The 15245-nt window shown below is 34.3% G+C and overlaps 1 protein-coding gene across 1 annotated transcript; it reads left to right on the top strand.

The window, feature by feature from the left end:
- The first annotated feature begins 13808 nt into the window (after nt 1-13808).
- LOC121236572 lies at nt 13809-14246 on the top strand. Its single transcript, XM_041133020.1, has one exon. It carries the CDS (start codon nt 13809-13811, stop codon nt 14244-14246), a length of 438 nt encoding a protein of 145 aa, XP_040988954.1.
- Nucleotides 14247-15245: the final 999 nt, after the last annotated feature.

Below are 15245 nucleotides of genomic sequence, written 5' to 3' on the forward strand. Positions count from 1 at the left end.
CACCATATATGTAAGTATTCCAAGAGGACTTCAAGAGCCTGCATGCCTGCCACGTTTATTCTTTGTTAAAGAACATAATTACTAGGAAATATACATACATACATACATATATATATATATATATATATATATATATATATTACTGCAAGCGTGAGTAGACACACAGATCAGGTTAATCTTTTGAGGCACCAAAACTTGGAATCTTCAAAAATGATCATCTCCCAGCCGACTTTTCCTGATCCTCTTCAATTATTACACTTCCATAATGTATATCCATGCATTAAAGATTTCATTTTTTTTTTCTTCTTTTAACTAATAATTCTCTGTATCCGTGGGTCGAGAAAGATATAAGATCATTCGGACTCAGTGTGTACGTAACGTACGAATTGTTCAATTAATCATTCCTTATCATTTCATTAGATGATCAGTAGTTAAAGAAAACTGATCAGTAGGGGGAGTTACAGTTCTTCAAAATATTCTCATCCCATATTTACTTAGATTTATTTGTCCTCATGAATGCAAATGATATTCATCAATGGCGGATGATTATAAACAAGTATTGTTTTAATATTTGCTTTAAAAGACTATAATTATTTAATTTTAATGATAGAAAAATACGGAAAAGAGTACGCTATATGGATCAGACCATCGGTGATTACAGTAGTTCCTTAGCCGCCGCCATCTCAGAGTTTGAAGGCATCACGGTGGAGCTAATGCCTTGGCAATGGGGAGGTATAGTACTCAGAATTTTCTTTTAGTGGGTTCAAAAGTTAATTAAAATAACTAAGAAAAAAATTTATAATGCTATATATATATATATTATATCTTTATAGAAAACTTCTTCCTTTCGTACAAAAACTCATTATAATAATTATATATGATCTAGTTTTCATATATATTCTGAAAATGTTGCATGATTTCCTCATCATTAATGCAATAAAAAACATCTACTTCAATATATGTAACCAAACAATATTCGTTCATCTAACCATCCTCCATTTGATTACGCAGCCCATTTTTTACAGTACTCATTATAGAAATAGCCATTTTAATAAGAGAAATGCTACTCTACCTCTAATTTATACTACTCATTTTGTCTATTTCATGTGGTTCCACATGACTTAATAAAAAAATTAAAAATACAAATATAAAATGGTAGAGAAAATCTAAAATTTTAGTCAGCTTCCTCTTTTAATTTGTGTTTTTGGGTACCATTTTCTTTTCAAAATCAGGACAAATTGAGTGGTATAAATTAGCTAGGGGCATAATAGCACTACTATTTTGACAATTACAATTGATAAATTGGTAAAATCAATGCAAGCTTTACAAGCAAATATGCATGTACACAAATGATACAATATCCTATTTTGTTTGAACTAGTTTCTTAGTAAGGCCACCTATCCCGTTGAGCTCGAAAACTCATTGTCAGAGTATCCATCCAAAAGTAAAGCCTTTGAATCTAAGCATATATATATGTCATAACGTGCATGATCCCCTACTTGTATCACCACGTCGTAATTTATGACTAATTTCTTGATCATTCAAACATCGATCATCGGTTCATCGATCGGCAATGAAGTTCAATATCATTCTTCTATGCTTTGGTGAATTTAACAATTTATCTCTCTTGAAGAATATAATTTCGATGTTCGCATCAAGCTATCAAGCTGTCACAATATCAGACAAGTTGACAATATTGTTGAAGAATGAATTAGAAATTTCAATATTGCCTTTTGCAGCAACTACAAGTGCTAACTATAGATCATGATCATCATGATCTTTATAATTCTTTGGAATGATTTTCTTAAGTTGTAGGCTTTTGTGTTATAATGTTACGATATATAGTGCTACACGGCCGATCAACGTTTACTCATGTTTGTCGTACCGATAGTACAATTTCTTTTTTATTTTTTTTTTCTTGCAAACATTTTTATATCTTTAAAATTTTTTTAAAAAAATAAAATACATAAATTCACTGATAGTGATTTCTTTAATCATTAAGTAAAAAAAATTAAAAAATAAAATAAAATACATGGACGGTCAAAATGAGGGGACAAAATCATGTGACAAGTTAGCATTTTCCATAATATTAATAATAAAATGACTTTTTTAACATTATCTTAAAAATATATAACATTTTTTTAGGGTGTTGTGTATAGGGGTGTAAAATGATCGGTCTGGACTGGAGAAATCGACTGGACCGACCGGTTCAGTCCAGATCGGACCGGACCGAAAAAATGCATGGTCGGTTTCAGTCCAGTAATAAGGGGAATTTCAGCCTTCGGTCTAGTCCCGGGGTGGGGATTTCTCAAATCGGACCAACTGAATTCAATTTTTTTTTTTATAAATATATTATTTTATATAATAATTGTATAATAAATTATGTAGTTTTCATCTAACCTATCCCTAAATATATTATTTTATATAATAATTGTATAATAAATTATATAATTTTTATCTAACCTATCCCTATTTACAATTAATTTTTATCTAACCTATCCCTATTTACAATATAAAATTTTAAATATGTAATTACAAATTAATATTATATTAATCGTATATTATCAATTAACCTATCAATTCACAATTAACTAATGTGTGACATCTATGAGACTATGACCTAAGTTGCAACTTGCAAGTAAATATAAAGCATGTATGGATGTATGGAATAATGGATAATTAAATTATTTATGCTTGTTAGTTATTGCTTCATATACAAAATTTAAATAGCTCATTATGAATTAACTTAGAACTATCATAAATTATAATACATTAACATACTCTAAGTTAGTAACAAAGTAACAATTAACATCATCAATATAATTATATAATTATAAATTGATAACTAAACTAAATTACTATAACTATAGTCTATAATTATAAAGAAATCACTATAAGTCTATAAGACTATAACTATATATAGTATTAAATTATTAATATCACTATGACTAATGACTAATGACTAATGACTATAAGTTTATAACTAATATTAATATATAACTATACTATTATATAGTCTAATATATTATACACGTATACTAAATCACTATAAGTTTATAACTAATACTAATAAATAGTTATACTAATAGTATAATATTAATACTATTATATAGTCTAATATATTATATAGCTATATTAAATCGCTAAGTTTATAACTAATACCAATACATAACTATAGTCTAATATAGTTATACTAATATATAAGTTTATAACTAATACTAATACTAATCACTATAACTAAATCACTATAGTCTATTAAATGTATTACAAATATATATAAATTATAATTATCAATTTTTCAAACCAACAAAAGAAAAATTAATTATCATTTAAAAAAATCAGAACCACATTACTTTAGGGAAACGGTGTCGTTTCCTCTCCAGTGTTTCCTCTCGAATAAACCCTAAAATCACTAAGTCTCCAACACACAAACGTCTCTACCTCTCTCTCGTCTTTGTCGCCTCACTGAGTCACTCCCTCGTCTCTGTCTCTGTCTTTTTGCAATCTGCCACACTCAATCGGTCTAGTGCTACCTCAGTGCCTCACTCTCTCGTCTCTGCCTCTCTGCAATCTGCCTCACCTCTCGTTTCTCGTCTCTCTTCCTCAGCCTCACTCTCTCGTCCCTCAGCCTCACTCTCCGTCACACATAACATAGCCATAGCCTACCAATGCTACCATGCACAGACCCTCGGCGAGTTGGCCTCACCTCAAGGTAATTTGTTTTTGTGTTTTTTAAATTATTTTGAAATCTCAAATCTGGTCGATGGTTTTATTAGAGTTTTTGAATCCAAAATTTAGGATTTTTATGATTGTGTTTGTGTTATTAGGGTTTTGGGATTGGGTTTGTGTTATTAGAGTTTTGTGAATTGTGAATTATGATTGGGTTTGTGTTATTACTAATTAGGATTTTATGAGGTTTATAACTTTAAGAAAATGGGATAATTGCATCTGGTTTACCTCATGTTTTCTGCTTCTCCAGCATTTCTCTCTCTATAAACCTCCAGCACTATGTAACGTTTTCTGTAATGTAGGAGTATTATAGATGAAGTGTTTGCAAGAATTGTGGGGGAGATTGAGAAAGGAAAGTGATGGTTGTGTTTCATTTAGGAAAGAAGATTGTGTTTGAAAAGATTAATGTTGTTGTTCTGTTTTCCACTCTGCGTTCTAAATTTCAAAAAGTCCCTGAAGTTCAAGTGTAGTACTTGTCAGTACTGTGTCAAATTGATCTACAACAACAGCGCACAAGTCCCCCACATGAAAAAGTAAATTCTACAGATGGTAGTGGTAGTGGTAGAGTTGATAGGAAGACAGAAAGAATGACCATATTTAAGTAACAGTTACAGTCGAAAAACTCTTTGGGGAATAAGAATGAGGTTGATAGATACCTAGTTGAAAGTTGTGAGGAGGCATTCCCAAGTTTTGATATTCTTATTTGGTGAAGGGTTAATTCAGTTAGATATCGTGTACTTTTAAAAATTGCAGGAAATGTATTAGCAATACCGGTATCTATAGCGGTCTCTTAATCTACATTTAGCACGACTGGTTGTGTGTCCTTGATCCTTTCCGAAGTAGTTTATCTTTGATGATGGTTGAGGGTCTCATTTGTACACAGAATTGGCTTCGTTCTTGTTCTACTTTAATCAACCTTAGGACTTTAATGGATGAGGTGGAGGATTTTGAGAGGCAGTTGGGTATGTTTCTTGCTTACTTCATTTTATAACTTTTATGATCTATAATACTATATGTTATGTAAATTTATATAATTTGTTTTGTTTCTTTATTGTATAGAACTTGTTCGGGACAGTGACAATTCTATAGAGGCTTCAAATACAATATCTACAACCATTGCAAGTTAATGAGGTGAATCTGTTTTAGCTTATTAGTTTTCAATTTTCACTTTTGCTATTTGCTAATAATTCCTTTGTTTACACTTTATAGCGTACTGTGAAAACTGAAAAGTATGCTAAGCCAAAAGATGTAGAGGCTCAACCAAATATTGTACGGTTCGTACACTTTACAGCCCTTTCGGACCGACTATATGCGAAAAAAGATAGGGTCGTGGGGTGAGAGAGGCTCAATCTCTTGACCTCAGGATTACTTAGAAAGCTATGAGACCTACGCGCTAGCCAACTGCGCCACCACCCCACTTTGAACAACTATGTTTTTAATCCTTTATATTATTGACATAAAATAAATGGAGAGAGATTACAAATAGAAATATCTTAAGAAAAGGTTTTAAGATATGGTTTAATGAATATAAAATAATGTATAATTATTATTACAATCTAGCACATCAAACTCTAGTACTCAGATTTCTAAATAAATTAATTGGAATTAGATTAGTCTCCCTAATGAATGGAAATTAGATAATATAACCTCATTATCTAAGGTGGAAAATAATGCTATTAATTATCTTGAATACATTGATAAAAAATCGAACAAATCAATCAAATATCTTTTCAACTTTTTTGAAGGTCATTTTTTCAGTTACTAGACACCTATGTCTGTATTTACCTCAGTTTCTCAGTATAAGTCACAAAATTTGGATACCCAAATTCAAAGAATTATTTCTGGAAATATTATAGATACACCTGTTTACACTATTAATACCAATATACCTTCTACCTCATGTGTTCATGAACAACCTAGGGAACTTTCTTCTCCAACATATTCACAAATAGTGGAGATGATGCCAAAATATGCACTCTGTAAAGAATATTTTAAAATTAATAAAGAATATCTTAAACAAGATTTTATGAAAGAATGAAATAAACAGAAAAGATTATTATTTTTCTCAAGTTTTTCAAAAATAGAAAGAAATTAAAATATTATGAATTTCTAGAAGAAGTATAGATAAATATATTATTCTTCATATGGTTCGAAATTTAAATTAAAAACACTGGATGCCAATGTGGTTTAATAACAATTGAAGAAGCCCAATGTTGTGAAAGAAGTGGAGGGCTAATAGTTTGAGAAGGAGTAAATGAAGAAGAAGAGATGGCTTTTGAATATAGTCGATAATTTTGAAGAATATAATTGTGAGAATTGGTTGTAAGATGACCTTACTGGTGGCGGTAATGTTCTCAATACCGTGTACGGTTTGGAGTTGCGAAGGACATATTGAAGGATAGAGAGGAGATGGTGGGACCAAGCGTATGAGGATTTTGGATTTTACTCTGGATTTTGAAGATGACATAATTTTTTCTGTAAGAACTCACGGGAAAGAAAATTAGGAAGAGAATTAGACTCTCATTTAATATGCTCAATATCAAAATAAAAAATACTTAATATAAATTACCATCTAGCAAATATTTAATTAGAAGCCAAGTTGTTCACATCTCTAATCAAAACTTCCTTAGTTAACTTGTAATCAATTCTAAGAAAAAAATATCGATTTTGAAATTTGAAATCCATAATACAATAGCTAAAATCTCTTTCTTAATAGTTTTATTATTCTTTTGAGTAGGATTCCAACATCTTAAATGAAAGTGAATAATTTTTGTAGGATTAGATGATAATCTTTGCTTCAGGATTCCTCTATAACCAAGATTAGAAGCATTTGTCTCAACAATTTTAAAAGTATGAGGAAAATGGAGTCCTAGGCATGAGAGTTGCTTAACATGAGACTTAATTTGTTTTATAATGCTTGTATGTTTTTCTATCTGCGATTGTGAATTCATTTTTAATCATTTAAACTAAAGTTTACATATTGACATAAGAGATTGATAGTAGAAACATAACTAAGGCTTCCTAAAAACCTTTGTAATGGTTGTTTATCTTAATTTTATCAAGAAGTTTATTAGCAAACTCTATTGCTCTACTAATAGGTATAATAGTTCTTTGGTAACTATTATGTTCAAGAAATCTAATCTTATTTTGAAATAATTTTATTTTTGGTGATGAAATAACTAATCCATTTTGTTTAATAATTTGAACAAAAATATTCATATGTTTTCAATGTTGCTCAGTAGATGAAGAGAAGATTAATACATCATTTATGTAAATTATAGAGAAGTGAGTAAAATGGGTGAATATATCATTCATGATATTTTGAAATTTGCTGGGAGTATTTTTTAATCCAAATGACATAACATTCCATTTGTAATATCCGAATGGGACAGTAAAGCCAGTTTTATAACGATCTTTTTCAGAAATTTTAATGTCAAAATCCATTTTTTATATCAAAATTTTGAGAATATAGCATTATAAAGGCCAAATAATAGATCTCTTATTTAGTGAAATTTTGAAGATGAAATATCTCGACTAATTTGTATATATAATTAAAATTAAATTATTTTTATTGTATTTATTTCACCTTGAAGGCCTATATCAAGAACCATAGTATTTCTTGTACAACTAAAATTTAGTTTTTATTTAGTTTTATTCTTTTTAAAGCAATAATGCATACATCAAATTAAAATGAAAATAGGAGGGCCAAGAAATTAAGGGAAATGCTTGACATCTTCATTCTAGTTTTATCCCATTACGATGAGTTAGTATTGTCCTCAACTTTTAATATTTTATTTTTTTATATTAAGATATAATCCTTGGTGATGGAAAGTGCTACATTTGCAAAATGAGATAAGAGTGTGATATGATTGTATTATATATGATTATTCAAAATAAATCTTGATATATAAAGAGATATAAAATTTCTCATAGGTATAAGGTGGGGCGTTCGCTCGGACCACCACCATCTACTACAAGAAAAACTGTCTTTTTCGACGCTAATAATCATCGCAAATAACCTATAAAATCGTCGCATTTAATCTTTTCCAACAATTTCTACTGCATCAAGCGTTCGTCACAATTGTTTATTTATTTATAAGTTGAACCAGCACTAGGGAAAACTCATTGAGAAAAATTACTTTTTCCGGCGATTTTTAGTTGTCGTAAATGCACAAAAACTCGCGGGAACTAGTGTGATCCGTTTACCACTAAATTGTTGAGAAAAGTCAATAGCAACGAAAAATTTCGCCGCAAATACTCAATAAATTGCCGCAAATAACTAGATTTTTTTCCAGCGATTATGAATTATCGTTGCCGTTAAGTATTCCCAGCTCATAATTTTCTCCAAAATAGAGATTTTGCGGCGATTTCTTATCGACGCTAATAACTTTAATGGACGAAAAAAATTCGATGAATTTTACTTGCCGGAAAAGGTTTTTCACAAAATAAAAAAAAATGCACAAAAACAGAATACATAAATTACTTGAACTTCCCAACTCACACCCAAAGAAGTCATTATGATCCAATAACACATGCAATACCTCTTCAATTGAGAGGTACTACATATACTTTGATAAAATAAATTCTAGACCAGGAACATCATATACTTTACCTCCTGAACACCCAAAAAAATCACATTGCATATAGATTACTAATGATGTGATGCATTCTCACAAGAAATATATTTTATATCTGGAAAAAATGACAAGACAAGGCAATATTAGGTAATTACCTATTGCTTATAATCTGGATTTTGTTGTGTAGGATCCCCATCAAAACATAATAATAAAGCTACTGAGACTTTACAAATTTAATATATGACATTATGAATTCATCCAAATGCACAATTTAATTAGTTTCAACTAACTGCTCATTCATTAAACCAATCAATGGTGCTCTTACAATAATGGTTTTGGACACATGTGATGGCCTAGTACCCAACCTATTAGAAACCATCCCCACAAGATACACATGTACTAGCATATACACATACTATAGACAATGGAGCATTCACATGGAAAGCAAGTATAAATATCATCCATCCATAATGTTTAAGAACTTTCTCTTTTCTCTTTAGAGAAGAGGTGGAGCAAAATCTTGCTAGGCACGTGAGGTAGTTATAACAGAATTTTGGAGTGTCTGGGTGGTCGTCCTAAGGGTGGAAAGGAATCTGACAAGGTGGACGGTGGTGAGGGGAAACGTAGCAAGGTGGTACACAGAATGGTGCCGACGGGAAAACTAGCGCTGCTACCCTAACGAGGGGAGGGGTAAGGGTGGTCTGCAACCAGAAAGTCTGTAGAGGGAAGTTTCATACATCGTAGTGCCTAGCACTACGACGGGGTTGATTTTCTGTTAATAGTTTGGAAAAATTTTCACGGAAGTAACTTGATAATGGAAGAGATGGCAGGGAAATGGGAGAAGCTGCGGCTTACTGAGGAAGAGGACCAGGTTTTCGTTGTAGATGAATGCATCTCGAATGAGGTTGAAGATAAAGGTGAGAGGAGCCTTGTGGGGAAGGTGCTAACTGAAAGGTCCATAGGAAAAGGAGTTCTAGAGGCTACCATGGCTAAGGTGTGGAGAATCTCCAGGCCTGCATCATTTCGAGAGGTAAGAATGAATGTTTTTGTTATTACCTTTGCAACAAGGGCTGACAAACAGAAGGTTTGGGATGGGAAACCATGGTTATTTGACAATTTTCTAATTGTCATTAATCTGTTTGATGGGTTTATTCAACCAGCTGAACTGGCTTTTATAGTAGAGAGGTTTTGGGTACAACTTCATGATCTCCCATTTGCTTGTATGAACAAGGAATGTGGGAGATAGATAGGAACTGTGGCTGGGAAGGTTCTTGATGTGGTAACTGGTGAGGATGGGTGTGGATGGGGCCAATACTTACGTATTAGAGTGGAAGTGGATATAAGGAAGGTATTGGTAAGGGGGAGAATGATTTCTGTGAAGGGGAAGAATGTGTGGAATCCTTTTAAATATGAAAAACTGCCTAAAATATGTTTTGATTGTGGGAGTTTTTCTCATGAGGGTAAGGAGTGTAGTAAGAGGGAGGATACTTTAATGCGGAAACAAGAGCAATATGGTTCATGACTTAGAGCAGATCCTTATGTTAGGAAAAATGTGAGGACTGGTTTTACGGGAAAAAAGGAGGAAACATATAGAGGGTTTTATGGGTGGAACTGATAGCAACCTTGGTGGAACAGATATCTCGATGGCTCCAAATGAGGTGGATAAAGGCAGTAAAGATAAACCTGTGCGAGGGTTAAAGGAGGTAGAAGGGGATGTCGTGGGGAAGAATGTAGAGGAAGCAATGGGTGGACCAGGAATGACTAATGGGGAGGGAGATATTGATAACAATGGGGAAGGAGTTTTTGGTAGGAAGGGTTTAGCTTCCCAGAGTACAAAAAAAGGAGGGAGGTGGAAGAGGAAGGCAAGGGAAAAATGTGGTTTTTATGAGGTTGCTATAACTCAGGAAAAGCCAAAAAGAGGAAGGAAGGGTAAGGAGATTGCTGTGGTAGAAGGACCAGGAAAGAATAGTAAAAATGAAGGGAGATTTGAAAGCAATGCAATTGTATTTGTGGAGGTTGTTGAACAGCCCCACCAATCACAATGAAACTCTTAAGTTGGAACTGCTGAGGGCTTGGAAACCCTCGGACAGTTCAGGACCTTTGCTTATTAGTAAAGGATAAGAAGCCCAACCTTGTCTTCTTAATGGAGACAAAGATGCACAAAGGGAAAACTGATTGGTTAATGAAAAAAGTAGGGACGCCTAATTGTTTTGAAGTGGATGCAATAGGTAAAAGTGGAGGCTTAATGCTGTTTTGGAGTAGTGAGATGGTGGTAGATATTTACAATTTTTCTCAAAGACATGTTAACTGCTGGATTCATGGTATTATAGCTAAGGAGAGGTGGCTATTCACTAGGTTTTATGGCCATCAAGAGGTGCAGAAAAGGAAAGAGGTGTGGAGGATGCTTGCTTCTTTCAAACCTGCTAGTGGGGTAGGATGGTGTGTTGCAGGAGATTTCAATGAAATAACTACAAATGATGAAAAAGTAGGGGGCAGACAGAGGGGGGAGAATCAAATGGCACTCTTTAGAGAAGTTTTGGAAGCGAGGGAGTTATATGACCTGGGCTGGTGTGGGGATAAATATACATGGAGTAATAGGCATATTGATGATACTTTCACTAAGGAACGTTTGGATATGGCTGTGGTTAATTCTAAATGGTTGGATCTTTATTCTGAAAACAAGTTAGAGGTCTTGCCTGCAAGATGTTCTGACCATAGACCTCTATTGCTAATTTTTGATAGATTAAGGGGAGGACAGGAAAAAAAAGAAAAAATGGTTCAAGTATGAAGCTGCTTGGGCTTTGGAAGAGGAGTGTAGTAAAGTGATTGAAGTTGAATGGGGACAAGGCAATTATGTGGGATCCTCATCATCTGTGGTTCAGAACTTGCTTACTAATTGTAGTTCTGCTTTGAGTAGGTGGAGTTACAAGGTAGATACAAACAGAGGCAGAGAGATAAAGAGTAAGACTGAGTTATTGAAAAGATTGCAAGCTGAGGAGGATAGAGAGACTCTAGCAAAGATTAAAAGAGTTCAGGAAGAGGTGGGCTTATTACTAGACCAAGAAGATCTTAAGTGGAAACAAAGGGTCAAAAAGAATTGGTATAAGCTGGGAGACAGAAATACCAAATTCTTCGATGCTTGTGCTAATCAAAGAAGGAGAAAAAACATGATTTCACAGATCAAAGATAGTCATAACAGGTTGGTTAATGAACCTGCAACTGTTGAAATGGCTTTCAATAGTTATTTCAAGAACCTCTTCACAACCTCCAATCCATCTGAGGATGATATTGAGATCTGTGTCCAGAACATGACAGCAAAAGTCTCGGAGGAGATGAATGAGCATTTGTGCAGACCTTATACCAGAATTGAAGTAGAAGAAGCATTAAAAATGATGGGGCCTCTAAAGTCCCCTGGACCTAATGGCTATGGTGCTTACTTCTTTCAACAACATTGGAGTATCGTGGGTGACAAGGTGGTTGCAGCAATATTAGAGTGCTTAAATGGTGGTAATATCCCTCATTCCTTAAACTATACCTACATTGCTTTAATTCCTAAGGTTAATAGGCCTATGTTGGTTAGTGAATTTAGACCAATAAGTCTTTGTACTGTGGTGTATAAGCTGTGCTCTAAGGCTATTGCAAATAGGTTGATATCTGTACTGCCTTTTATAATTTCTCCTAACCAGAGTGCTTTCCTTCCGAGAAGACTCATTTCTGACAATGTAATGATAGCCTATGAAGTGCTTCATACTATGAAAACAAGGTTGAAAGGTATGCAAGGGAGCATGGCACTGAAGTTGGATATGTCGAAGGCTTATGACAGGATTGAATGGAAGTTCCTTGAAGCTGTTTTAAGGAGATTGAGCTTTAATCAGTAGTGGATTAAGCTTGTGATGAGTTGTGTGAATTCAGTGAACTATTCTGTGCTTTTGAATGGGAAACCAGGGAGGAAGGTGATACCTACTAGGGGATTAAGGCAAGGAGACCCAATCTCTCCCTACTTGTTCATTCTTTGTGCTGAATGTCTCATCTCCTTATTGAATTCAGCTGACCATAGAGGTGTTATCAGAGGGGTGGCAGTGGCTAGAGGTGGATTAAGAGTCAATCATCTGCTCTTTGCAGATGATTGTGTTTTGTTTGGTAGAGCTAACGAAGAGGAATGGAGACAGTGGTGCTTTCTATTAAAAATGTATGAGGTAGCTTCAGGCCAGTTTCTTAATAAGGAAAAATCATCCTTATTCTTTAGCACAAACACTACTGCATCAGAAAAAAGAAACATCATTCTTGCAGCAGGTGGGGTGGATTGTGGATCATATGAAAAATACTTGGGCTTACCTACTATGGTGGGCAAGTCCAAATATAACACATTCAGAGGGGTTAAGGAGAAGGTGTGGAAGAAAATTGATAGTTGGAAAAACAGTTTTTTGTCTCAAGCTGGAAAAGAGATCCTTATCAAAGTTGTGCTGCAGGCTATCCCTTCTTACACTTTGGGGGTCTTCAGATTGCCTATTTCTTTGTGTAAGGAACTTAATTCCTTGTATGCTAGATTCTGGTGGGGTCACAAAGAAAATGGAAAGAAAGTGCATTGGTGGAATTGGGAAAGAATGGGGAGGCAGAAAGTAAAAGGGGGCATGGGCTTTCGAGATATTGAAACCTTTAATGCTGCTATGCTTGCTAAACAAGGATGGCGCTTCTTGACTAATCCTTTATCTCTGGTTGCCAAAATTTATAGAGAGAAATATTTCACAAATTCAGATTTCTTAAGTGCTAAAATTAGGATCAGCCCTTCATTTATTTGGAGAAGTGTTTTGTCAGCAAGATCTCTACTGAAAGAGGGGTTACATTGGAGAATGGGTAATGGGAACAAGGTAAAAATTTGGGGGGAGAAATGGTTGCCAACTCTTGTGACTAATTGTGTACAATCCCCAATGATGAGTCAATGGAAGGAAGAGAAGGTAAGCAAACTGATTGATCCAATTACTAAGACATGGAATGAGGGGGTGATAAGAAACTTGTTTTCACATGAGGAGGCTACTGTCATTCTTCAGATACCATTGAGTAGGCTGGGAACGTGTGATAACATATTTAAGGCTTTACTAAGGATGGTGTTTTTACAGTGAGGAGTGCATATCATCTTGGTATGGAGAGAAAAAGAAGACACCGAAGGGATGTTTCAAAGGCTGAAAAGAGTGATGTTGTGTGGAAACAATTGTGGGGATTGAAGTGCCTGCAGTGGTTATAATGTTCCTTTGGAAAGCTCTGAACAATATTCTTCATACTAAAAGTAACCTATACAAGAAAAAGATAGGTGATTGTCCCCTTTGCCCAATATGTGGATCAAGTGAGGAATCGGTGATTCATATATTATGGAGTTGCCTTTCAGCAGCTAATGTATGGGCAAAAAATAACAGCCTAGTGAAGAAATGGGCAAATGAGGAAGTAGATTTCATGTCTCTGTGGATTAAAATGATTAATGATTTGAAGAAATAAGAACTTGAGTGGATGGCAGTGGTTATGCGCAGGATCTGGCTAAGGAGGAATAGGTTTATTTTCGAGGACAAGTTTTACAGTCCTAAACAAGTCATCTCTATGGGGGAGGGTCTGGAGGATTACAAAACAGCACAAATGAGCATAATTGGATGTCGAGGTGGTGGTGGTTCACATGGAGTGCAGAAGAAATGGAAAAAACCTGGTACCAACATGGTAAAGGCTAATTGGGATGCGGCTATGGATTTTGAAAACAAGAGAATGGGAATGGGAATTGTGTTTGGAGATGAAGAGGGGAAGGTTCTAGCGTCTGTGTGTGATGTGAAACAGAATGTGCATGACCCTACTTTGGCTGAGAGTCTAGCATTGTGGAGAGCACTTGAGATAAGTATTGACCTTTCTTTCTCTTTCTCTGAACTAATATTTGAAGGAGATGCAGCTGCTATTATTTAAAAGATCAACAAGGTAGGTGAAGATCAGTCGTGGATGGGGCATATTATCAATGATATAAAACAGGTTCTTCATCAAAAGAAAGGATGGTCAGTCTGCTATGTTCCTAGAGAAGGAAATTATGTTGCTCATTTATTGGCAAAACATGCTTTATTACTCGGGGAAGAAAGGGTTTGGATCGAAGGGAGTCCTTTTGTAATATGCAATGCTTTAGTGCAGGATAAGATGTGTAATTCTGACTCTGTTGAAGATTTATAAAATCTGTTCTTGTTTCAAAAAAAAAAAATATATCATCCATCCATAGGCAATTATCTACATCATAGCCTAACATATATATTTTTTGCATATTAAGTAAAACGTAACTGCTCCTCTAATAAACTTCAGATGCTAGGTAGCAATAGTAATATGCTCCAAGCAGGGGTGGGTGCAATAGCAGCTTCAACATTAATGCAACCATGCAAGAGGAACTCTCTAAACAATCATCACCAAAATGGAGGTGGAAAATTTCAACATGTATTTTTTGGACAGCAATACTCTGGACTGCTTCTATTTGACCATCTTCAAAGGGAGTTTATATACAGTCACATCAGCAACCACTATTGTCTCAATTAGGCGCAGATCAAACCACTTGAAATATGTAATCAATATTCCAATATGTTAACTCCATGCATCAATACTATACAACAACTAGCAATTAAATGCATGATGCATTATGCTGAAGATGCATGTAACTTTTCATGAACACTCATATACATTTCAATATATATTAAAACTGCATGAAAATTATTTTGAATTATTAACTATCATACTCTATTAAATTAGCTAACCAAATGTATAGACCTTAAAAGGTTAAATGCACTGCTAGCCCCTATCTCTAATCTGTTTACCCAACCCCTCCTCTCCTAGAGCAGTTTTGGTGTGTGCATTAGTGCATCCTATGTTTTTTACATCCATACCTCAACTAGCCAATCATAATTCACAACCATTAAACCCAATGTTTCC

The sequence above is a fragment of the Juglans microcarpa x Juglans regia genome, chromosome 6S (genome assembly GCF_004785595.1).
Source record: "Juglans microcarpa x Juglans regia isolate MS1-56 chromosome 6S, Jm3101_v1.0, whole genome shotgun sequence".
In the NCBI taxonomy this organism is placed as follows: Eukaryota; Viridiplantae; Streptophyta; class Magnoliopsida; order Fagales; family Juglandaceae; genus Juglans; species Juglans microcarpa x Juglans regia.

Coding starts and splice junctions, on each gene's coding strand:
- LOC121236572 (XM_041133020.1), top strand. CDS start 13,809: ATGGCAGTGGTTATGCGCAGGATCTGGCTAAGGAGGAATAGGTTTATT.